This window comes from Galendromus occidentalis, unplaced genomic scaffold (assembly GCF_000255335.2).
Source record: "Galendromus occidentalis unplaced genomic scaffold, Mocc_1.1 scf7180000077451, whole genome shotgun sequence".
NCBI lineage: Eukaryota > Metazoa > Arthropoda > Arachnida > Mesostigmata > Phytoseiidae > Galendromus > Galendromus occidentalis.
In genome coordinates this window covers 1,101,226-1,124,383 of record NW_003805439.1, presented here as the reverse complement: position 1 = coordinate 1,124,383, position 23,158 = coordinate 1,101,226, and the positions used below count along the sequence as shown (strand labels likewise).

At 51.3% G+C, this 23,158-nt stretch overlaps 3 protein-coding genes across 3 annotated transcripts; 2 read left to right on the top strand and 1 right to left on the bottom strand.

Annotated features, from left to right (window-relative positions):
- The first annotated feature begins 5,191 nt into the window (after positions 1-5,191).
- Positions 5,192-14,739, top strand: LOC100901833 (secretin receptor-like). The gene is made up of 8 exons (XM_018639702.1): positions 5,192-5,298; positions 5,634-5,772; positions 7,042-7,198; positions 7,416-7,476; positions 8,406-8,567; positions 11,472-11,619; positions 13,819-13,997; positions 14,529-14,739. The coding sequence occupies exons 2-8, from the start codon at positions 5,665-5,667 to the stop codon at positions 14,737-14,739; spliced, it is 1,026 nt and encodes a 341-aa protein (XP_018495218.1). The 5' UTR covers positions 5,192-5,298; positions 5,634-5,664.
- Positions 14,740-16,196: 1,457 nt separating this feature from the next.
- On the top strand, positions 16,197-18,597 carry LOC114828252 (uncharacterized). Its single transcript, XM_029111603.1, has 2 exons — positions 16,197-17,030; positions 18,166-18,597. Exons 1-2 carry the CDS (start codon positions 16,197-16,199, stop codon positions 18,595-18,597), a joined length of 1,266 nt encoding a protein of 421 aa, XP_028967436.1.
- A 102-nt stretch (positions 18,598-18,699) lies between these two features.
- LOC100901689 (uncharacterized) lies at positions 18,700-21,298 on the bottom strand. The gene is made up of 6 exons (XM_018639701.1): positions 21,187-21,298; positions 20,862-21,070; positions 20,366-20,742; positions 19,921-20,217; positions 19,070-19,829; positions 18,700-18,867 (listed from the first exon to the last, which is right to left on the bottom strand). The coding sequence occupies exons 1-6, from the start codon at positions 21,296-21,298 to the stop codon at positions 18,700-18,702; spliced, it is 1,923 nt and encodes a 640-aa protein (XP_018495217.1).
- Positions 21,299-23,158: the final 1,860 nt, after the last annotated feature.

Here is a 23,158-nt window from a genome sequence, read left to right as displayed (position 1 = left end):
GTGGATGGCGGGTGCTTCAGATGACAGTGATGAGCATGGGGTTTGACCGCGCTGAATACATCGGAATGATATCCAATACAGGCAATGGATCAACGAGATTGCCGGAAGGCGTGCGGGGAAACGGTGTGTAGGATACACATTCGACCAAACAAAACAAGTTCGACTGTCTAGAATAAGGATCAGAAGCTTATCGATCGGAAGATCCACATACACAGAGGCGCCTTCGAACTCCGAACATTCAGCGTCGGAAATTCATACGCGATGGGTTTGATGCTTGATCATCTGATCTTCCCCGTTTGACCAATCCCTCGGGGAGCTCGTTGGATTTCGAGGCTCCAATTAGGACCTTGATTCGGAGACATGGGTCGTCGAGGCAGATGACGAGCTCTGGTACTAGTCGAATTCGAGGTCATACCGCGCGGACGCTCTCCTTGTCACCGCGACCCTCGCGGGAGTCAGGAGTTAACTCCCCTCGCAAACCGTCGAGCGAGGAGAGAAAGAACTCTCGCAGATTGGTGGAGAGGGGGTGACGCACAGCTTCTAATTTCGGCTCAGGCGCTTGACAGGGCCATCGATTGTAGAACAGGTGCGAGCTTTTTCGTCGATGACATTCGCCCTCAGTGAATTGCGAAGTTCGGCCGATACCTTCATTCGTCCGGAGTTTCAGCTTGCCTCTCAAGCGGAGAGGCTGAGCCGGGAACGGGGAAAAAGAAATGACAAGTCTCTATATCGCGATTTCGGTCCATAGAAGTGGGCAGAATTCGATTCCGTGGCTCTTCCTCCTCCATCCTGAGGAATCAATCGATGCACCGAATTGTTCAGACTCCGTGAAGCGGCGGCATCCTTGACGATTCGCTCGAATCCGAGCGACGATGGTCTGCTTTTCTCGGCGAATTAGATCACCCGGTGCAAGCGGTAGCGGAGCGCAGTTGAAGTGGTATCCCTCTTTTCCGTTCCCGACTGTTTCGTTCCATCGTGCGCTCGTTCTTCTTCGGGCTCGTGTTGCGTTGGAAAACTTCGTCGAGTGTTCAATCTTGTTACCATCATCATCGTCGTCACTGGCGCCACACGGCTCCGAATTCATTTTCCTCGGTTTCGCCCTCTCTACCCAATGTTTTATCCCGAAGAGCCGCCACCCTCGAGTTTTTTCGGTTAGCTCCAATCGTCGTGCACACAGCGCTCAACACACTACACGAGGACCATCACTCGGCAGAAAAAGCCGATGTCCATACGAGTGTTTAACGATATCGTAACGAGCTCCTGAAAACTCAGTTCTGAATCCTCTCGACGCGGCGGGGCCGCCCGGAAGTATTATCTTTCGTCGTTCTCGCTCGAGCTATTTCCGAATACATGAGAGGAAGAAGAACAGTATTGGACCAACTCGCCCGGGCTCTAGATCCTCTTTTTGATGAACGGAAACCCATAATCCGATGAACCGAACGGTGTCAATAGAATTTCGACGCTTGTTCATCAATTCGCTCTCTGAGTCCCCGCGTTGACCCACAGTATTGGTTTGCCGAGTGGGAGGGACTTCGTCCAACACCCCGCAGTACGCGCACGGTCAAAGCCCGGACTGATCTTTGAGCGGATGATATCGCCGGCGGCGCGTTGCCTTTCTCAGTCGCATTGGCAAGGCCCTCGTTAGGCGGATTTCATCCAATCGCGTGGCCGGAGGGCAAGCAGGCCTGGCCACCCTTGAGATTCCTTGTGTCCGCGATACGCTCCCATGTAGAGGCCGATCGTCCTCGACGCTTAGCTCCGTCGAAGGTATTACTAGAATGCTCTAGCCCTACTCCCAATTCTCCTCCGGGAAATCCCTGGCATGTATATGTTATTGGATATTCGAACAGCGGCTCAGCTTTTCTGGAGATATCACTGCTGCCGAGCCGGAGTCCGGCTCCGATGTACTTGGACGCTTACGTGAATGAGTTTCCCTGTATCCCTGCTCTGAACTCTGGACAGGACTCCGGATCCGCTTGCCCACCGGCCTGATAATTCTCTATTCGGCCTCAAGCGAAAAAGAGAGACTCGGGTCCCGAGCCCCCCTGTCCTGAGCCCCCTCGCTTTTCCCTCACGATATTCCCCCGTGCCGAGCTCATGGTTCTAGAGTTCCCGCGGTATGGCAGCCTGAGCAGAAACCTGATCCTTCACTCGCGACCCAAACGGATGTGGGTCTTCCCGTCATGATGGAAGTTCTCTTCTCTGATATTCATTTCTGCGAATGGAGCCCTGCAATTGAGATGATCTGCGGGTGTCTGATCTGAATGGATTGGTGCCCTCTCGAAATGGATGTCAGCGTGAAGGCTGGACGATGACGTGCTATCGCTGAGATTCGATTAGAGGGATCCGCAGACTGTGGACGCTGCATATTTCTTCCCGCTCGCCCGAGAGTACATGCTCATAGGGATGGGACGTGTCCGAAAGTCTCGGACTCGACAACCCGGGGAGTTCTGCGAGCGAGCAAGCACGACGTTCAGGAAGAATAGCCGCGATCAGTCCGCATTTTATATGCTGTAGCGAAGGACTTATCCTGATGAAGATCCTTCAGCCATCGTAACTCATGATGGTCGACGTCAGTGCGAGGAAATCACGACCTGAATGACGTTTCTCGCTTTAGGTTTCACAGATGCGTCCTGTCCAGAAGGCACCGACGCGCTTTTCCTCCCTCGAGCTCAGAGCCGGAGAGCCTCTGAGAGCTTCCCCGAACGAGATGTGTACCTCCAAAATGTGTTCGGCCTAGTGTAATCCAAGAGCGTGGCCGAGCACTTCCTATTCATAAGATAAGAAGGGTGTTGAAAACCCGTAATCCTCAAAAAGCAACCAATTCCCAGCCTTGATTGCTTTCGACATTAAATGGGACCGCGGCAGGCAAAGCGATTCTCGTTCCGCTGGTAATTCCGCTCGGAACAAGACTTCCAGTGACCTCGGTTCTCGGAGGCTTTCGCGGGCGGAGCGGTGCGAGAGCGAGCAAAACGGAGAATTGCTCCACGAAGGCTCCGAGGCAGCGTTTTGAGCGACGACTGAGCAGATCGGGGTTCGCTGTAGTCCAACAAGTGCAGGATCTCATGAATGTCGCCGACTTGTGTCATCGGATACTTGGCTCGGGAAACACATGATAGGCATCGGATACTCCTCCCGCCGATTTTTCCACCAGCCGCGACTCGCCGAACTCGAATAAAGGCCGGAGTCTCAAGTTTTTTCGCAATTCCAGATGAATTCGCGGATAGTCATTGCGAGCGAGAATGGGATGGATTGCTGTGCTGGCAACCGGCTTTCGCGGGAGAGCGGATCGAGCAGCAATGCCCTGATATGCTGTACGCATTCGATACGAGCCGTAAGTATTGCGCTGTCACAGAAGGCATCTACGACAATCGAATCTGGCTTTCGGTCCGCAAGCACCTTCATGACACACTAAGCTGACAACCAAACTCAATTATCGAGAGAGGAAAAATCCTAACTCGAAAAGCATTCAAGCCATGAGCTCACACCGCTACCGCACAAACTCGCAGGCGCTGAGCTCGGAAAGGCGAAGAGAAGAAAAAATTGGCCTGGTATCGGATGAAGACTGTAATTTCCCGCGTGCCCGAATGATCAAGGGAAAAACGATTATATCCAGAGCGCCGCTCCACCACCGGAGCCAACGGAGCCGTCGATTGGAAAATTGAAACGCGAAGGGCATCATTAATATGGAAATTGCCCTCGTTTCTCATGGTGCCAGTTTTCCGATGAGTCGCGGGAGGGGGCAAAGAGTTTAGCTGAGAGAAGACCTCCGATTTCGGTGCCTCGAATCGTGTGAGTCGGGCTCGACGGATTCATATCCAAGATTTTTCAGAATCGGCAAGCCGACAATGTAGCGACAATGGGAGCTGGGTCATGATGCGCTGGACTCCGGTAGGACCTTCGTTTACGAATTACACGATGTGTACCTTGACAACTAAACACCATCTGGCCACAATAGAAGCCTTCCAGGTGAGCAGACCTCATGAAGTTTTCCCTCTATCAATTCATCCCGTCAATCTCACGATCGTCGAAACAAATCCAAATCTGTGGGTCTCGGAAGGTCATTTCGCCAATAAGCGGCGTTATTCGAAGCGGATGCCGTATTTCCTCCGACCAGAAGGTTCGCTATGATTCCCAAGAATGCCCTGTGTGTCGGGCATGGTTCGGGAGATCATGAATAGACGGGCATTCTCTAATTGAGGGGCACTCGTCTCAGCCTCTATTAAACCGGTGCGGTCCACAGATGGGCTAAATGAAGTTATACGCCGGAAAGTCAACGAATGCAACCTCAGCGGGGTATCGAACGAGACGGAAATGGTCGAGCTCACATCCGTCTTCTCAAAGCTACGATTCCGGAATTCCCTCGAGTCCCAATTGATACATCGTCTAATCCATCGCACGTCGGCCTACTCCCATTTGAGGGACACCTCTCTTTGACGGCCGTCAATCGGGGGTCTGAACGATTATCAGGCATGCCCTCTTATTAGAGAACATTCGGTGGATTAGTTCTCAACGTATATATCGTGACAATGATGCTCCGAGGCTGTCTCTTGCTGCTGAGCTCTTCAGGTGCCCTATCTTTCAACTCGCCAAGCTCACATCGAATCGTCATCCTCTACAAACAATGCTTAGCTTGACTCGAGATAATTACTTTCGGCCTCCATCTATAGTATCGAGGAAGTCGGGTTTCAGAAGGCGATCATAGCCGTGGCCTGCTTCTCCGATCATTTATCGGCTTCTGAAGGTGTCATCTACTCCTTTCCGTTTTGTTTTCGCATCTTTTCGCGTCGCTCCGAACCCACTCGTCCGCCTCCTCACTGCGCCCTCGTTTGGAAGTGGCAGTTGACGAGGATCTTGTCTCTTCCGCTCGATGCGTTTGACGTACGTGGTGGTTCCGAGAAGCGTTAAGCCATCTGACACGATGCCGACGCTCCCCGCTAAGCAGCCCACGGCTTGATGACGTCCTCGGAGGATCCATGGACTGATTCGCTGATTTGTTCGAGTATCCGAATGCATTCGCGGCAATGGGATGCTCCAAGCTTGAGCTCTGACCTGAGCCCCGATATCCATTTTCTCCTTCCGTGATGATGTGCCTCTGTAACTCTCTTGAAACATATTTTTCCAACAACTCCGGGAACTGTTCGAGTTCCTCTCTCGATGTCCCCCTAGATCAGCCCCCTTCAACGGGTTTCTTTCATTACAGCCTCATATACCAAACATCAAGTTCATCGCACGCACGGGCTACGGCGTTTCTCTGGTCAGCCTCATATTCGCTCTCATCATTCTTATATCTATCAAGTGAGCGAGTTCTCTGGTCTTGTTGAAACGAGTCATGCAGAACTTCCATCGAGCCTCGGAGCGAGACAATCGTGAGAGGATTTATAAATTGACATGTTGCGAACAAAAGTTCCGAGCGCTGTAATGTATTTCGAACTCAATGGCGAGAAGTTGCCTTTCTCGGGTGACTGCCACAAAGTATCCCCGAGGGTCCTTTGTTCGCTAACAACGTGAGCTACCGTTCGGACGTTGAGATAATTCTCTTCAACAAGGCACTCGCGCCTCTGAACTCTCTTTATTAAGCAGTTGGTACATACAATGAAGTTGAGCTGAACTATGGCCGGCTTCCTTTTCAGACGACTCCGCTGTCCTCGAAATTGCCTTCACATGAACCTGTTCCTCTCATTTATCTTGCGAGCGACGATCTTCCTCATTAAAGATCAAATTTTCATCTCTGGAGTAGGACCCTACGACAACTTCGACGGCAATCAAGAGGTTTGGCACGAATTCATCATCTATCGAAGTTTTTCATTCCTAGCCGGCCGATACATAAATGTACCCAGTCGACTTGCATCGGACAAAACCGAAGCATAAGGGACCGACGACGGAGAGTCGGAGGGAAGCTTTATTGCTGCGCGCTCATGTATGGACTTCGGTTGGGGTGATCCATCTCCGCCGTTATCGACGTAAAGTGCGGTGGAAAACGCTGAAAAAATCGATCTTCTGCGCATCCCTCGATATACATATATCTGAAAAAAAAACTGCAGAACGATGAATCGTCGTACGTATCTTGGGTCGGGGAAGATGTTCGAGATTTTCGGCGACTCTTATGGCAGATATGCGCTCGGAGGGAACAGATCATGGTGGGAACGAGGCTATTCTCGGAGAGGGCTCTTGCTCCAGAACCGTCTCCTTAGAACCCGATGATCAATTGATCGGAGCTCTCCTTCAATGGCGAGTGATATCAGCGAAAATCGTTTAGCTGCCCGATGTACACGGGACCTCATCCAGGCGAGCTCATTCTGTAAGAGAAGCCGAGTGAAATATTTTTTCGGCGACGGCCCTCCCCTGAGCTGTGCTTCAGTCTCCGAGCACTTGAGCCGAAAATCCTCTATGATCCTCCCTTTCCGGATCAGCTTCTCTATCGAGGCTCGGGGCTCGTTCAGGCGAGGTCGTTCAGGACTCAAACGTACTACGACGAACCTACGTGAAATGCGTCATTCGCCGAGGATTGAGGTCAGGAGTCCCCGGCACGGCCATGCGAGTCGATACGAACGAAGCCTTTCCGGAACCCCTCCGGGACTCTATGATTATTCTTCGAACAGAGGAACAACAACAGCCGACCGAGTGTCTCATCTCACTTGACGAGTCAACTTTGAAGCAGACTACCCACCTGCGAGAGCCCCGACAACGAGATTGTGTCACGATCGCTGGCAGCCCCCGAGCGCGCGTTAATAACTTTCCAGCTCGAGGCGGTCGAGTGTCGGAAAACTTGTTCGGAGACGAGTTATGGCGGCGCAGCGGGTCGACGGGCCAGCCCACCGTTCGGTCAGGAGACCGGTCGGTCGATCGGTCAGTCAGTCAGTCGGTCAGTTGGTCGGTCGGTGCTGTTTGCGGAAGCCGCCCGCGACAGTCTTGCGCGGCGCCGGAATTGGTTGCCCCGAAATTCCGATTTCTATTGTTCTCCTGAGCGGCGCTCGGTGTGAAATGGCGAGTTCCTCCCGCGAGCCGAATTCTCAACGGGTTTCACACTGAATTTTCCAGAGCGTTTTTTGCAAACTGTTCCTTGCCTTGTTCCACTATACGCTCATGGCCAACTACTGTTGGATTCTCATGGAAGGCCTCTATCTCCATAGCCTGGTCTTCCACGCGCTCAGCAACGACAATTCCAGTATCTCCAAGTACACCGTGATGGGCTGGGGTGAGTGAAAAATTGAAAATTCATTATTCAACTCGACGACCGTTCACAAAACAGCGCTCACGCTGTGGCTCGAGGGAAGAATTATTTTCTTGATGTTTCGCAAACGGCGACGTCACTCCAAGTCGTCTCGTGATGCGCTCCTTCCTGATCTGACTGGCGGAAGACGGATAGACGGATAAGTGGAGGATGAAGAAGTTTTTTTTGCATCGTTTTGCAGGTCTGCCACTAGTCTTCATTGTGCCGTGGACTGCAGCGCGAGCGGTGTGGGAGAATAAGCTGTGAGTGAAACTCTCTCTTCGCTCAGTTTGTAACGGAGGAAGTCTCCTTCCTTCCTTTGTGTGTAGGTGAACGAAGGAAGGACGATTCAGAAAAATGTTCGAAGGGTCGACCGGGAGTATCGAAAGGAGAGTCATGGATCAAAATGGTGGGCGCTTTGTCCACTTTTGATGCACAGCTCCAGGGTCGATAAGCAGCTAACCGCCTCCGAGCTGTGAATCGAGTAGGCCGAGCTCTGGAGTCGCTTCGGAGAGGGCTCTGACGGAAGCGACGACCAAAGCGCCCCGGAGTTGAATTGAGCCGGAGGATGACAATCCATCTCCTCTCTGAGAGATTCCGGGGCGGCGTAACCGCACGCGACATGAAGAATCGAACGAGCCGGCGAGCCATTGTTTGCGATCGCTTCGCCGTGTCTCGAGCTGGCAAGTGTTGCTGGCGAATTGTCACACGAGCGGAGTTCCCGTCGCAATTAGCTGTCGGGCTAATTACGCACGGAGCCGGCGGCGGCGGCAGACGTAATAAGAATATCAGCTACCGCACGCAATCAGCCAATGTGTAGGTTTGGATTGCTCGTTGCCGGAGTTCGAGAGTTGAAGGTACCGTATTTCCCCACTCGAGACGCTGCGGGGAGAGACGAGAAGAGAACATTTTCTGCACGAATGAAGCAGAGCCCTGTCTGCACGTAAACACGGCGATCCTAGACCGGATCTCAGCTGTAATTCCCACTCCAATCATCTCGATGATTTCTGATGCTCCGGTCATCGCAGGCTCCCCGATGCAGGGTTTCCCGCGTGGAAATCGTGCGACAGGAATGGAATCGATCGGGACGGGTCATGGGGAAGAACTCGAGGTCCTCGCTGCGGGCTAGTCGCGATTATCTCACGGATAGTCTCTGTCCACAGCCTAAAATGCTTTTTGGAATATTTTCCAGATGTTGGACAACCAATGTGATAGCGTGGCATCTTTGGATCATCAGAGGGCCTATCACAGTTTCAATAGTGGTCAACTTTTTCCTATTCGTGAATATCACTCGTGTGTTGTTCGTGAAAATGTTCGTGTCGCAGACTCCGATGGCCAAGAGATACAAGTACAGGTGAGTGAAATTCTGGCACTATCATCATCTGGTATGTATGCTCACGGTAGCGGACGCGGACCTCGCGTTTCAAGGAAGCGACGACTTTGATAGGAACTGCATGGGATCACGCCCACACACGAGAATCTCCCGCCCGCTATCGATGAGACCGTCTCGCACGAAACGCAGGATTTCCGGGGCACAGTTCGTCGATTATCGATTAGATTGGCAGCGGAACGCCCCGAATTCTCCGAAATTCTCGTTAATGAATTGCGATCCGGGCTGACGGACGGTGTGATCGATGAGGAGAATTCTGAAATGTCGGATTCTTTTCCGGCATTGTTCGAAAGAGAGCGCCCCTAGAATATCTCAGAAAGCGATGTGGCTCCGGAGTCCCGTGGCGATGACGACACACGAAAATTGAGAGGCTCAAGCGCTAGCGTGACGCGGATGGGTGCATCGGGATCTCTCCGGACAACAAATAGGAATAAGGAAGAGAAATCACAATCCGAAAGCGACATTCATATTTCCCGTAGCTCCATCACTCGCTCAGCTTAATAATGCTCTCCACCGACCTGCCTCAGCAGCTGACTGGCTTGGTCTCGGTGGTTTTAACACCTCGTTTAATTTACTAAGCTAGCGAGTCATCAGCCTGAGCTAAGTCTCAATCCAACTCTCATCTCCGGATGCTCTCATCTTTCTCAAAGGAATCCCCTATGAGTCGCGGCGGGAGGAGACTTCCTCATTCGGTGCTTAGAAGCGAGATGCATTAGAGAACGCTACTAGCCTTCTCGTGATGAGAAGGAGCGAGGGATGGGCCACTTCTCCGTTCCAGAATTCCGAGGTCTCCGAGGAGGCAATGGGCCTCGAGTGTGAGCAAAGCGAGCCCGGTCGGAATTCAGAATGTGGCCGAAAAGCGGCTGGTAGCGTCACAGCGATTCAGATACTCGCGATAATCATTCCGATGCGGGAACCTGTTGTGGGAACCCCTTTCTCCAGGCGTGTTTTTGGGATATCTCTTCCGGAATCTGATTTCCCCAGGTGCCATCCGATTTTACGATGAGACATTCCACTCGATATCGATTCAGTCGGGGGATTCAATTTTCGGTGAGATGCTCGCAGATAGAGAGCGTGGACGAGCCCAGAAGGTCCTTCGAGCTTCCCTAAGCTCTCAACGAGCCTTCCGCTCCGTGCGTAGGTACTTCTGCAAGGGGATAGATCAATCCGTTGGGAGCGGCATTTGATTATCTCTAGGCAGAGAGCCTCGGACAGAAAGAGACTTCAACTGACTGAGATGTCCGAACTCCGTTATTGGATGCATCTAGAAGACTGAAGCACTTCCTATAGGCCCTACAATAGATCTCTTTCACGCTCACTTACGCCGACAGAGGCGAACAGAGGAACACGGAAAACACTTCGTACGCAGTTGCTGTGTTGTTCAATCCTCGCCGGAGCGGAACGCTCCCCTCCCCGTCAATTGCCTCCCTAAGGGACGTGAGATGGTCATTCTCGGGAGGTTCGATTATAATTCTCCAACTTGCCTGACTCCGAACGTCAGCGACTAGAGAGAGCGAGGGCAAACAAGTTTCGCCGCACGCTCGTAGACGGAAGATTTCCCTTTCCCTTGCAAAACGGTTCGTGAGGTCGCTGTCACCCTATTTCTGAGTACCCGGCCGTTTTCAATTCATAATTAATAGCACCTAATAATTCAATGCGATGCGCCCTCTTTCGCTTAGGGAGATCCCAGTCCCACTCCCCTGGGCGAGACAGTTTCCTCGCCATAAGTACAATTTGTAAGAGCATGGACTTGGGAAAACCGACAATCGGATTCCCTCCGGCTCCTTGTCCGACTCGAGCGAGAAAGATATTCGACCGTCGCGCGGCTCCGAGCGGTCGATTACCAAACTCGGGAAAATGTCAAGCGCGATCTCCGAGTACATCGCGTATCGTCTCCGAATCGGAATAGTATCCGCTATAATTCGATCATGCCCCATAGGATGTAGCGGTTGAATATGGAATTCGGAGAGATACCTCCAGAAGCGGGAGTCCGCTCAATAATAAGAGTCTTCGTCGGCATTGACTCTATGATCCGCGATTGGGAGCAACTCCGGAGAAAGGCCTCGACGAAGACAACAACGACTTCTGGAACAAAGTGCACTAATGACTGCAGAACTTTCCGATCCCTGGGGGCCTGCTTCTAAGTTAATGAAGAGCTTCACGTTCAGAACATCGCGACGGTGGTTGAATCGCGACTTCAACACAGCTCCGGCTGACTGTCTCATATGACTTGGCGTGAGCTTGTCGAGGACTGCAAGTGAAGACATCAGGTGGATCCGGAAGCTTTCTCGGGATTATAGCATTTCGATCCGGAAAAGAAAACGCAGTGCCCAATCGTCGATGCCGCCTCTCCGGCAGTGATCTCAAGGGGGTATCACAGTGTCGCACGGTCTCCCAGAGGAAGAGAGGAGACTCGGGGGTGAGACGCGTCGAATTCAGCAATGTCAAACCGGCCCTCGCTGGAATGTCGCGAACACCAACTCTCTCGCGATTCAAATGAGAAAGTTCGACGGTGGCGAAAGGACCTATTCGTTCAGTGTACTGCGAACCCTGTCTCGGACGGTAGGAGTCGTAGTTCATCTCCGAAGCCGTGGCTGCGCGCGGATCACACCGCTAGGAATGGCGACAGAAAACAATGTCGAGAGCGGCCGCGCAGTCCACCTGCGAAGCACCCGAGGGCCGCGGCCATTGAGAAGTGGATTACTTCTGCCGCATTTCACGGAAGCACATGTCGCAAAACAACATCGAGAGCGAGCGTGAGAGACCGAGGGAGCAGCTTTCGAAGTGAAGCTGTCGTCCGGCGGTAACGGAGAGAAAACTGTTTACGTCTGCAACTTCGAAGAGCAAAAAAATTCTCCTTCCTTCCAGGAAATGGTTCAAGTCTACTTTGGTCCTCGTGCCCCTGTTCGGCTCGCACTACTCGTTTCTTTTACTGGTCTCGATCGCTGCTGAGCTTCTCTCGCCGCAAGTCGAAGTTTACTGGATGTATATCGACCAAACGTTCTCATCGTTTCAGGTGGGTATGTGATGTCGAAATTCCGAACGAATTTCCGTATTCCGATCACAGCACCTGAATCCTATAAAAATCACCCGTTGCAGACCTTTCCACTCGGGCCTGACGTAATCCACTTGCATAGAGCCGTCGCGTCCGATCCCATTCTTTCAATTTCGTCCCCATACACTCTGAACCGGGCGAGGCGACGTCTGACGTTTCGACGTGAGCCTCTTTTCTTACTGAACACCACACGCCCATTCCGTGCGACTATATCGCCGCCCTCGAAAGCCTTAACCAGATAAGATTTGATGAAGAGAAGCACGTGACACATTCATTCAAGCGCAACCGCTCGGAAGAAGCGACGTCGCCGGTGCGGCTCCGAAAATGAGCGAGCAGACCAATCATTGGAGGGCGGGTAACAGCGGTCCTAACGCGAATAGATTCGTAAAGGATGTCAGATCGGGTTTTTCCTGAGGCACCACGATTTGCTCCTTTGATTTCCTGGGTCATCCGACACCCAGAGGGCGAGACACTCCGAGAATTTTGAACAGATCCAGTTACATCACATCGAGGGGTTCCATTGCAGTAATGAGTCGAGGAGGGCTCCGTTTCTGTCTCTTGTAACAAAAATCCAAAGATTATTAATAGAAAAACGTATCGCGGCTTCACCGGAGCGTCCCGGAAACGATCAGCCGAACACTGCAAAGTCGATCCGACTGGCCTGATCGAGAGATCCTTGAGAGCCGTTCTTCATGAGACCGAGATCCCGGAGGGTTCCCCCCGGGCTGAAGCTTTGTTCTCCTCGGGGAATCCCGCAATGCCTTTCCGAAATCATGGATGCGTTCTCTTGAGCCGCCGTCAGAGTACATAATCTATTGATGGCCAGCTTTTCGTTTGGGGATTAACAGCAGCCAGGCAAATGAGACCCTCCCGATCTGTCATCTGAAAAATCCATTTCAGCTCAGTGGGCCGCTGACTGACACTTAGACAGCGCGCCGAGTGAGGTGACTGACTGGTCAGTCCTCCGGGTCCCCTCGGAATGTCACCGTCAACCGGCTTCCTGCCGATTGGTTGTATGCCCGCGTCCGCCGGGAGGTAATTATGGCTCGTCGGCTCCATGGACTCATGGTGCGGAAATATGACAACCTCGGCTACCGCGACTTCCGAACAAGCTCACGAACGGATCAAGCAGACGAGTTCGCTGTCGACTTGCCTATATCCCAAGAAATGCGCTCAACCGCAATCGCGGAATCAATGACTGAGTATGGGAAACGGTTCTTGTCAATGCAACCTGTTTCTGTTCCTCGTTCGTCGAAAGCGCTGCGGCGCCGACGAGAACGAAAGGGAACGGATTTCGACATTCTGGAACGTCGTGTCTGAAACAGTCGGTCCTCTGAAGGGAACATCTGGAGGATGGGAGTCGGGATTCCCGCGTGAGCCGCAGACCCTCGGAGAATTCCCGAGGTAAATCAGAGGCATGAGCTCTTGCTCCTCTGTGGTGACGTTCCCCAGCTGTGACTCCGCGCAGATATTGTCGAGTGGGCCACCGAATATCGACTCGCGCTCGACCCGCATCGGCAACGTGGGACCCATCTCTATGAAGCTTTCTCAATGATTTCGAGGCAAGCTTTTAGGGAATTTCGGAGTTCGCTGCGTGTAGCGAGTCCTTCTGACGGACTTTTTGACGAGATTCGACTTCAGAACATCCAAAGATTTCGTTGACATCGGGAGCTGAGCGCACGATGTCTGACGGTGAAGGCTCCGCCTCCCATAACGGAGAAACGTGAGGGCCCCTCCGGCCGAGAGGAATGTTTTTCGATGACGACGAGAAAGCCATTCAGGCGGGGACATTGGGAGATTCTTGTCTAGGAATGAGCGCGCTGTGTGTAGGTACACGGACGAAAGGATTCAGGCATAGAAGCAGAAGTTGAATTCGGCAAGACGCTGAGCATCTGTGTCCCGAATCGAGAAAAATCCAAATCGGGATCAACAGACCTGGCCGGGGAAAATCTCCTGCGAATGCGGGGATCATGAACGGGATCACAGCGCTACAGGCGCTCGGAGGGTCCTATTTTACTCGCTTGGATCCAGACTCCACGTCGGTCGCAGGATCAATTTTCGGGAGGCTCTTCTTCCCTCCATGCGATGATGATAATACGCGGTGCGAACGACCAAGGCTGGCGGACGATGTTTTTCCTTGATGAGGTCTTTTCTTTCCAGGGCGTCCTGGTAGCTCTCCTGTACTGTTTTTTCAACACCGAAGTGAACGAATCGATGCGGCAGCTTTCTCGGCGGAATCCACAGATGATTTATATTCGGCGGGTTTTGTCCGCTAGTCGTCGTCAACCTCCGGAAGCAGACGGGAGAACCTGTCCGCGAGGAGCCATTAGGAGATCAAGGTGAGTCCCTTCAAAATATCCGATGTCTCACGTAGTCATTAGGACCAAGTTTCTCCAAGATTGAGCGGTTCCTCCTCGAGGACTCCGGCGACTGAGCATAGCTGGATGTGGAGGTGAGCTCCCGTCGAGCTCCTCATCCATTGAAAAAATATATAGAATATTTGTATTTAATTTCGATCCCACGCTCATGCTTTTCTATCGGAGAGGAGTAAGGTCAGCTCCTCGAACGCGGCGTCTTCGTTCTAACCCTTCGATTCGGAGCTGAAATTCGTACGGACTCTCAGATCAAGAATTTCCGGACTCCAACTCCTAAACGCTCTCCTCATGAATGGTGAAGGCTTGGAGGCCCCGTTCGGGAGCTTCTATCTATGCGCTGAAAATGATCCGTTGTACGAGCTTAGAAATATGACGTGCAGCATCGCTGTCGAGCTGAGACTCGAAGGATTCCACCCATTTCCTTGCTGAATAGAACGAAGACGTCTCATGGCCTAGAGAAATTCAATCATCAGCTGAAAAAATATTCCCTTCCAGGTCGATGGAGAACAGTTGTGAGAGATCAGATTTCTTCGTTCACGACCATTCTTCGAACCCGTTTGCGCGAAAGTTATCGACGACTTCATTCACAGACGCTATTCTAGTCCATCCATTAGGCGCCGGTCACTGCAATCTCCTCCAAGTCATGCCCGAAGTACATGTCCTAACGACGGAGTCTTCCAAGGCGGCGAGAGAAGGAATGCTGTAAATTTGTAGATTTGCACCCTCATGGGCAATTATGAGTATGACAGAAGACTCGGAACAGGGTCGCTTCATTCCGAGTCGGAAAGTCGAGAGCCAGTCGAAACCCCTCCGATTGATCCAGTAGAGCGACCGATAGGCACCAAGACATGCACAAATGAAATGCGATTATTAAGGGTTTTCCCAAGCGTCTTCCGGAGATTCTGTGCTAAGATCGATCATCTCAAACTTGAACATGTGGGGAGTATTTCTGGCGGATGTGAGGCTCTTGTAATCAAAGAGCGTAGAGAGCCACCAAACTCTCGGTTCAAGCAGTTCTTGAGCCTTCATTGTCGGTCGGGGGTGTCTGTTTCAGAGCTGCGTCAGGATACACTTACAGGGGATTAGGACGGGGGCTGCGAGTGATTGAAAGGTGATTGTATAGTTACACTTCGAAATCGAAAACAACTTCAAGCCCTGTCCTCACGCGAGGGAGCCTACGGGATCCGTGTTAGGTGTCCCAGGTTCGGTGCGAACTCCCGCCAAGATTCCCTCAAGCCACCGACGACGAAGATCAACCTAATTTCGAGGTGATCCATAATTTTCTAAGCGAGCGGGGCCCGGCCGCTACTGCAGCCGCGAGCGTCCGAGCAATGAGCCTCCGGAAAAGAATGAGAGCAATATTATCGCGGGGAGGGCTGGAATTCAATAAATATGATTGGAAGCGCAGCTCAAGAGTCTGGTTCATATTGCACCATTTTTCAGTCTTCCAGTGGGTTTATCGATCGAATGAGTACGCCACGGGAAAAATGTAACCATGCGGCAAGCCTGTCCTGAATTCCGCATGCCCCCATTTGAGGCCCTTCCAGAGGTTTCGAACCCCAGACCAAGGAGTCGCTTTCCTGCTCCGGTCTAGACTTATCGTGAGAAACTCCAAACACGGCAGAGTCGCCACGCTAGCCTTCTCTGAAAATAATGTCGTCCGTAATCTAATCGACGCACAAAGCCAGAACATCTTTTTCCAGCTGGACGAAATTACATGAACGCTTTTTTCGACTGACTCGGATCTCCTGAGCGTGGAAAATGATTTCCGAAGAGTTTCCGGTACTTGCTTTAGCCCTAGAAACGCAGTTCTAGGCTCAACTGGGTCAATAATTAGTATTGGGCGTTTTTCTAATAACACCAGCCACTCTATATTCATTGAAAGATGCTTGCGTATCGAGATCAGAAGACCTGAGATTAGGCGGATTGCAGTTTTTCGCTTATAATGCTTTTCTCCGCCCAGAAAGCCTATTTTGGCCTGAAATGCCTTTCTCCGCCTAACATGCCTATTTCCGCCAAACATAACTATTTCCGCCTAACATGCCTATTTCCGCCTAACATGCCCATTTCCGCCAGACCTGCCTTTAGCGCCAAGTCTCCCGAAAGTATGATCGTTGTCTATCAGATTTGAATACTTCGCGCTCATTTGGGAGATGACTAAAAATGCCCCGACAAGGAATCGACACGGCGGAAAAACTCCGACCCTATGTGGAAGAGTTCGGCCCTGATGTCTTTAGCACGAACGGGGAAAGTCTCATGTGCGACGTCTGTCGCAAATCTGTGAAGGCTACGGAAAAGTACTTCCTGCAACAACACGTGCGAGGTTCCAGACACTTGGCTCGTCTGAATTCCAGGAACCTTTCTCCGCGAGAAAATCCCTTCAATATGGATGTGGGTCGAATGTTGGTGGAATCGAATATTCCTCCATACAAACTTCAGCATCCTTCTTTCCGGGGCTTCATGGAGAAGTACTGCGGAAAAGTGCTGCCAGACCACACCACGTTGAGGAAGACGTATCTAAAGAAAGTTTACGATGAAACCTTACTGAAAATCCGAGCTTCCGTGGGAGAACACCGCATCTGGGTTTCGATCGACGAAACCACAGACGTCAAAGGTCGCTTCGTCGTAAACACAGTCGTCGGTTGTCTCTCTGCGCAGCACCAATCAAGAGCTTTCCTTACGGAATTCGTGGAGAGGACGAATCATTCTACCGTTGCTCAAGCCCTCGTCAACTCTCTGAACCTGCTCTGGCCTGAGGGGCTCCGCAATGACAAAGTGCTTCTGCTAGTCACTTATGCGGCGGCGTACATGAAGAAAGCGGGCGATGCGTTGAAGGTCCTTTTCCCGAAGATGACCCACGTGACTTGCGTTATCCATGCAATGCACCGGGTCTGTGAGGAGATTCGCGTACTTTTCCCGGCAGTCGATAATTTGATCGCGAATGTCAAGAAAAATTTTTTGAAAGCTCCTTTTCGCGTTCAAAACTTTCGACTTCTAGCGCCGAATATCGGTCTCCAAATCCTCGTGCTAGGCCAAATGATGCAAAAAGGAACTGTCAGCATCGACGACGGGGTCAGCACTTTGCCCCCCTTCCCGCAGACAACAGGCGTTCCGCAGGGCGACAATTTGAGTCCCCTGCTGTTCTCGGTACTGCTGAGTGATCTTCCGGAGTTGATCAGCGCCCGACATGATCTTGTGTCGACGCTCCTGTATGCTGACGACGCGGTTTTGTACTCTAGATCTCGAATGCAGCTTCAGAAAGCAATGAAGACCCTGAATCTCTACTCGGAAGCAAACGGCCTCACCGTGAATGTGACTAAAACGAAACTCATGAAGTTCGGCAGAGGTGGTTGCCCAGCATCAGGCGACATCTTCACACTGTCCGGAGAGCGAATCGAGAAAGTGCACGACTTTACGTACCTCGGAATGTAACATCAACAGGTCCGGACTTTGCTTCTCGAAGCACATCGAGAAAAGGCTGCAGAAGGCAAGACACGCTTTCGGCTCCATTCCGAAACCTGGCGAACTCTCTCCCCGAACCGCGCTATCGCTCTTCAGCATGAAGATAGCCCCAGTCGCCTCCTACGGCATTCAGCTCATCTGGGAGCATCTAGAGCAGACTCATTTTGAGAGATTCGATAAGCTCAAGGCGAGCTATCTAAAGATTATCCTTGGGGTGCATCGTTCATCCAGAAACCGGCTCGTTTATCTCCTGGCGGAAACTCCGCTGTTCACAGAGGAACTCCGAAAACAGTACCGCCTGCCGATAACCGCAACCTTCCGGAAACACCTCGAGACCTGGCAGGAGAAATTCTCCGACATCAAGGTGGATTTCCTGAGTACTCCTGCGATGACGAACGACTGCTGGAAACAACAAAAGTTCGGCAACAGGCACCGCCTGACCAGAGTCCATGGTTTTCACTTCCAGATCTGTCGAACATCAAACGCACACACTCCGAACGAAGACTGTTATTGTGAGATCTGCGGTGCAAGCTGCCCAGAGTATCATCTTTACCATTGTAGAAATCAGAAGAATTTTAAGTGGAAGGACGCCTGACGGCGTTTCTAATATATGCATTCTTGCCTTCACACCATAAGATGGTAAATAAAAGCAAAATTTTCGATTTTGCAGATGAATATCGGTCTCCCTCCACAACCGGTCCTCACTCGCTGGGGCACGTGGTTGGCAGCAGCTCTGTACTACGCAGAGAACTTCGAGGCTGTCCGAAGTGTGGTGTCGATGCTAGAAGGCGCGGAAGCTGCATCCATAAGAAGAAGCCAGGAGATCATGGACGACTCCACGCTGAGCTCCGACCTGGCTTTCATTGGGAGCAATTTCGCACAGTTCCCGAATTTCATGACAAAACTGGAGTGCAGCTCGCTCCCCCTAAGCAGTTCGCTCAATATTCTGGAGGAATTCAGAGTGTGCTTGCCAGTGGCGTGCAAGTCCATGGTGCCGCCCGGGGCGACGATCGAATTTGCCGCCCCCTCCAATTCGTGCTTGCGCTCTTCAGGGGGTCAGGCTAACACTTCTGCGTTGGAAGTTTTCAAGAATCGAGTTTAAGGAGCTTCAATCGTTTCCTTGGATAGAAAATTCAGACGATCGAGGGAAAAACAAAGCACAAGTATATTATTCATGGGTTTCTTTGATGTCACATTGAAGGTTTCAAATGAGTCTTCTATCATTAGATGAGTAGCGGGCATAGTTTTCCGCAAACTCCTGAATGACATCTTCGAAATCGATCTCGTCGGTGAGCTGATGCTCAATAGATAGTATCGCAAGACTGTTGAGACGCGAGGCTCCCATGGTAGATCGCAAATGATTTTTTATCAGCTTTAATTTAGAAAAGCTCCTTTCACAGGAAGCGACGCTGATTGCTAGGGTTAGGAAGATTCGAAGCAGGACCACTATATTCGGCAACGAGCTTCCAAGCGCATACCTCTGAATGAACTGTAAGAGCTCGAAAGGACCTTTTGTCCTGATTTGAGCTTGTTCTTCGTCGTCGGCTGACGCAACTAAGAGTCTGAAGCCGAACTCTTTCGAATACGAAAAGTTCCAAGTCGATGTCCTTTGAATGTTCCTCTAAAGTACAAAGGTAGTCAGCGTTCAGAAGGTTTCGCGGGATCAGGAATTCATATTTCTCGGCAATCGAGTGAATCTGATTGAACCGCGACTTGACTTCTTGAGTAATCCTGTCCATTGAGGCATACATGTCGCGTCGTATCTCTTGACTATAAGATAGCGAAGCGTCGTTCCGTCTCGTAGGTTTGCTTAATGGAATCTCTAGCTCTCCACACGTTTTCTCCGCCATCGTCAGAGCTTCCTCGACGAGCGTATCTCGGTTCTGGGTGAGGAAAAACTCGAGTGCTCTCAGTCGCAAGTCGCACTGGTGCAGATCCAGCCCCTTCGTCTGAAGATAGCATTGAGTGGAGTTGATCTCTCTCAGAACAGGATCCCACAAATTCAGGAAGACTAAGAAGTGGTGAGTCTGCAGAGCCCCAAGCAAGACAGCGGCGTCACCTCTGGTTGCAGCGTTCTCGACTTCAGTTGTGAGCTTCTCCAATACACTAATGATCCCAAGGTAGTGCTTCTTCACTGAACCAACAGCATCACCTCTCGCACTCCATCGAGTCTCGATCAGCCGCTTGAGGCTTCCTGCTACTGCGGTCAGCGCACTCCAGCGATGAGTCGACGAGGAGAAGAAACAAAACAGCTTCTCAATTACCCCGAAAAATGACACGGATCTGACTGATGCCGAAGCTGCGTGGACCCCGGCCAAGTTCAGAGAATGATTGCTGCAAGCAACAATTCTGCTCCGGATTTATATCTCTGATGCGCTTCTGAACGCCTGACCGATGTCCAGACATGACGGCGGCATTATCATACGCCTGGCCTCTACAGTGTTGTATATCGAGACCGTCCTTCTCAAGACTCTGCAGTATCATGGAGGTGATGCCGGCCGCGTCCTTTTTCTCTGTTTCGATAAAACCGACGAAAGACTCCGTCACTTTGACTTCCTTGCCGTCCAAGATGACGTATCGCAGAACCTGACTCGTTTGGTCCTTGTGCGACAGATCAGGTGTGCTGTCGAAGATCATAGTGAAATATTTGGCAGTCTTGACCCGCTCAATTATTTTTTGCCGAACGCGTTCACCGAGTTTTTCGATGAACTTGTTCTGCGTTCTGTTCGAGAGATAAGTAAGTTGCCTCGATTTCGACAGCTGGACCCTTACGAGGTGCTCTCGCAAAACCGGATCGTACTTGGCTACCAAATGAACAAGCTACCAAAAAGTTCCCTCGACTGGAGTCTCCTCCAAAATCGGAGTCGTACTTCTGCTGCTCAAAATGACCTCGGAATGCTTGATTCTGCTTCGCGAGGTACTTCACTATGTCCAGCAGCCTCTGCAGAACTGCCTCGAGTTTCTCCGTTTCCATCTCAATCTGTCTTCGCCTATGATCGTCTATCGTCGCATTCTTCTCGAGTCTCATGCGCATCTCGTCCCATTTCGTGACCGCATCCTGATGAATGAAGCTTATCTCGTGTTCGCGAACCTTGGGGTTCAACTTCCACCATTTGGAGAAACCGTCGATCGAATTGAAACTGGATGTTTTCCCCCCGGCGAAAAGCCGGCAGCAGAAACAAAGAGAGCCGACCTCGCAGGTGAATACAGCATCCAGTTTCTCAAGACTCTCTCGTTGTCCGAATCTCTGCGAAAGAACCATTCTCGCGAGAGATTACGACCTCGACCTTTGGTGGCCTGGCCAGGGCGCGTCGCGCTCTCGAAATCGAAATCCAGGTTCTGAAGATCAGAAGATCCACGACTAACTAGCTTCCTGCGGAGCGCAGCATCGATTCCCTCTGGCCAAGTGCCGATGTCATCGAGGAGCGAACCATCATGGCCTCGAATATCGTCGTCCTCTTCACTCGAATCGGACAGACTGTGCACAGAAGCTCCACCTCGCTGATCGATGGTATACTCCGCAAGGACATCTTCCTTGGTGAGACTTTGGCTTTGCTCAGGGATAGCTTCGACCTCTGCAATGAGATCGACTCGGTTCTCTGCAGAAGACGTCTGTGAAGACACGGCGATGCCGCTCTGATAAGTTGGGGCTTCGACTCTATCATTCGCCTCCCGGACGTTTCAGCGGTACCTCCTTTCGGTAGAAGATACTTCAGAAAACTCCCTCTTTGTTTACTCAACGATTCCTCTAAAGTCTTGCGCCTCTTCCGATAACTAGCCCCACTCTCTTTCTTACGTTTCATGTTTCCGAGAATCCGTGCAATCTAGAAAAAAAAGAATCGAGAACACTCAGCAAGCCGAATTCGAAGAGCGACTATTCATGCGAAATCCAATGACGGATTCGATATGAATGGGGACCACACAGATCGCATGAGCGGCGTCACCTTGCTACCGGAGGAGACGTGTTCTTGGGGGCTTTTTTCGCAACGGGGAAACGGTTCTCCAGAGCAGCTGGGCGAGGAAGAGGACTGTTTCTTCCCGGGAGTAGCGCATCCGAAGGATTCTCGGAAGACCTTGTTCCATCAGGTCTTCTTTTGGAAGCTCCAGAGAAGCATGAGATGGTTCGAAAGAAAGGATATGACAGCGACGACCCGACGCGGTGTCGCCGATGATTTCTGCTGCGCATACCTACAATCACAATCGCGATTCGCGATCAAATCAAAACAATAGCACCACTTTCGATACGAGAGCCCGCGAGTGCATGAATGTCCTCGCCAGGACCACGAATCGACACCGGGAGACGCTGGGGAATGACCTTCTGAACTGGCGCCCCGACCACCATAAACAAAGCTGGAGCGAAACTCTCTAAAATAAAATAAAAAAAACATGATAGAACCTCAGAATGCCGCCCCCTAGAAAGTGCCGCCCGGGGCGGACCGCCCCCTCCGCCCCCCCACTTGCACGCTACTGATGCCAACTCGGATATGCCCATGCGTTGAATTACTGCCCTGTAGTCTCGCGAGCGGGTTGCCTTATGGAAGGAGTCCTCGACCCAAGCAAAGCCGCGATCATCGCTTCCGGATGAAGTTCCCTGCTGGTCAAAAATAGAAGTCCCCGCCGGTCAATTCGATCGAACTGTAGTGCCAAGGAGGGCGCGCAGCGTTAGCTCGATGCGCGGGAAGATTCAAATGTGTCCCGCGAGATCCTGGGTCAGAGTCAGACCAGGGAATAGAGATTGGGAGCGGCAATGGGCGTTTTCCGAAAAACCATGGAAATCAGTGGTAGGGAATGAAGTGTGAACAATTTCGATGCCTGGACAGTCTGTTAACTTCAACGAAGCTCACGAGTTACTAAGAAGACGAGCCGAGTTTAACAGAGACGCCGTCCGAGAACGGTGGATCTTGTCAGTGTTTATTAAGCCAATGGTTACCTGTATTTATACCTGAACCGATGTAAAAGGAGGGAGAGTAAATGAGGCACCGTGTAGTGCCCCCTTGAGGTACCTCTCAGTCTATTCAGATACCTACTTACTGTGAGGCTGGTGATTACCTATTTTCAACACACCCCCTTAATCATCAGACTCACTGGGTGTATGTTTTCCAGTACTTCCAGTCTGAACAGTTCGAACGTCCATCTGGTTCTGAACCATTCTGGTTCATGTCTCCTTGAGTTTTGTGGAGAGGGCATTTTGGCCCCTTTCTCATCTAGTTCTTCCGAGTGCGCCTGGCTCTTTATTTGATTTTCGAGAGACGCCATTCGAACGGCTCTTGAGTCTTCAGAACGTAAAATTTATGGCTTCACTTAGAGGCTCCGTTATTTTACCGTGACAGTGATGGATAGATCACTTGAGCACTGCCAACAATTTTCGCGTGTTTCATCTGGTCGAACATATTAGATACGTGACCCGCATAAATTGATACGAACTTAACAATATGTCAAGACACGTTTGTATATACTGAAGACAATGCTCGTTGAGTGTGGAGTCAGCAATTCCAATCTTCGATCCCTATTTTTCCATATATGGTGTTGAATCCAGAAAGCGCCGAGAGCGCCGCCTGGGTTCCTTTTCAATATAAAGTGCCCTGGAAGAACTCCGAGGTTCACCACCTGCTATGGAATGCCGCCGAGGCGACGCAAGCCTGTCATTCGGACAAGAAGTGTCA

Excerpts from the sequence above, each read along its gene's own strand:
- LOC100901833 (XM_018639702.1), top strand. The coding sequence starts at position 5,665 with ATGAACCTGTTCCTCTCATTTATCTTGCGAGCGACGATCTTCCTCATT. Across the intron at positions 5,773-7,041 it reads ACTTCGACGGCAATCAAGAG|AGCGTTTTTTGCAAACTGTT; the intron begins GTTTGGCACGAA and ends TGAATTTTCCAG. Across the intron at positions 11,620-13,818 it reads AAACGTTCTCATCGTTTCAG|GGCGTCCTGGTAGCTCTCCT; the intron begins GTGGGTATGTGA and ends TTTTCTTTCCAG.
- LOC114828252 (XM_029111603.1), top strand. The coding sequence starts at position 16,197 with ATGCCCCGACAAGGAATCGACACGGCGGAAAAACTCCGACCCTATGTG. Across the intron at positions 17,031-18,165 it reads TTCAAAACTTTCGACTTCTA|ATGAATATCGGTCTCCCTCC; the intron begins GCGCCGAATATC and ends TCGATTTTGCAG.
- LOC100901689 (XM_018639701.1), bottom strand. The coding sequence starts at position 21,298 with ATGAAACGTAAGAAAGAGAGTGGGGCTAGTTATCGGAAGAGGCGCAAG. Across the intron at positions 21,071-21,186 it reads GTATCTTCTACCGAAAGGAG|AGGTCGAAGCTATCCCTGAG; the intron begins GTACCGCTGAAA and ends ATCTCATTGCAG. Across the intron at positions 20,218-20,365 it reads GGTCATTTTGAGCAGCAGAA|AACGCAGAACAAGTTCATCG; the intron begins GTACGACTCCGA and ends TCTCTCGAACAG.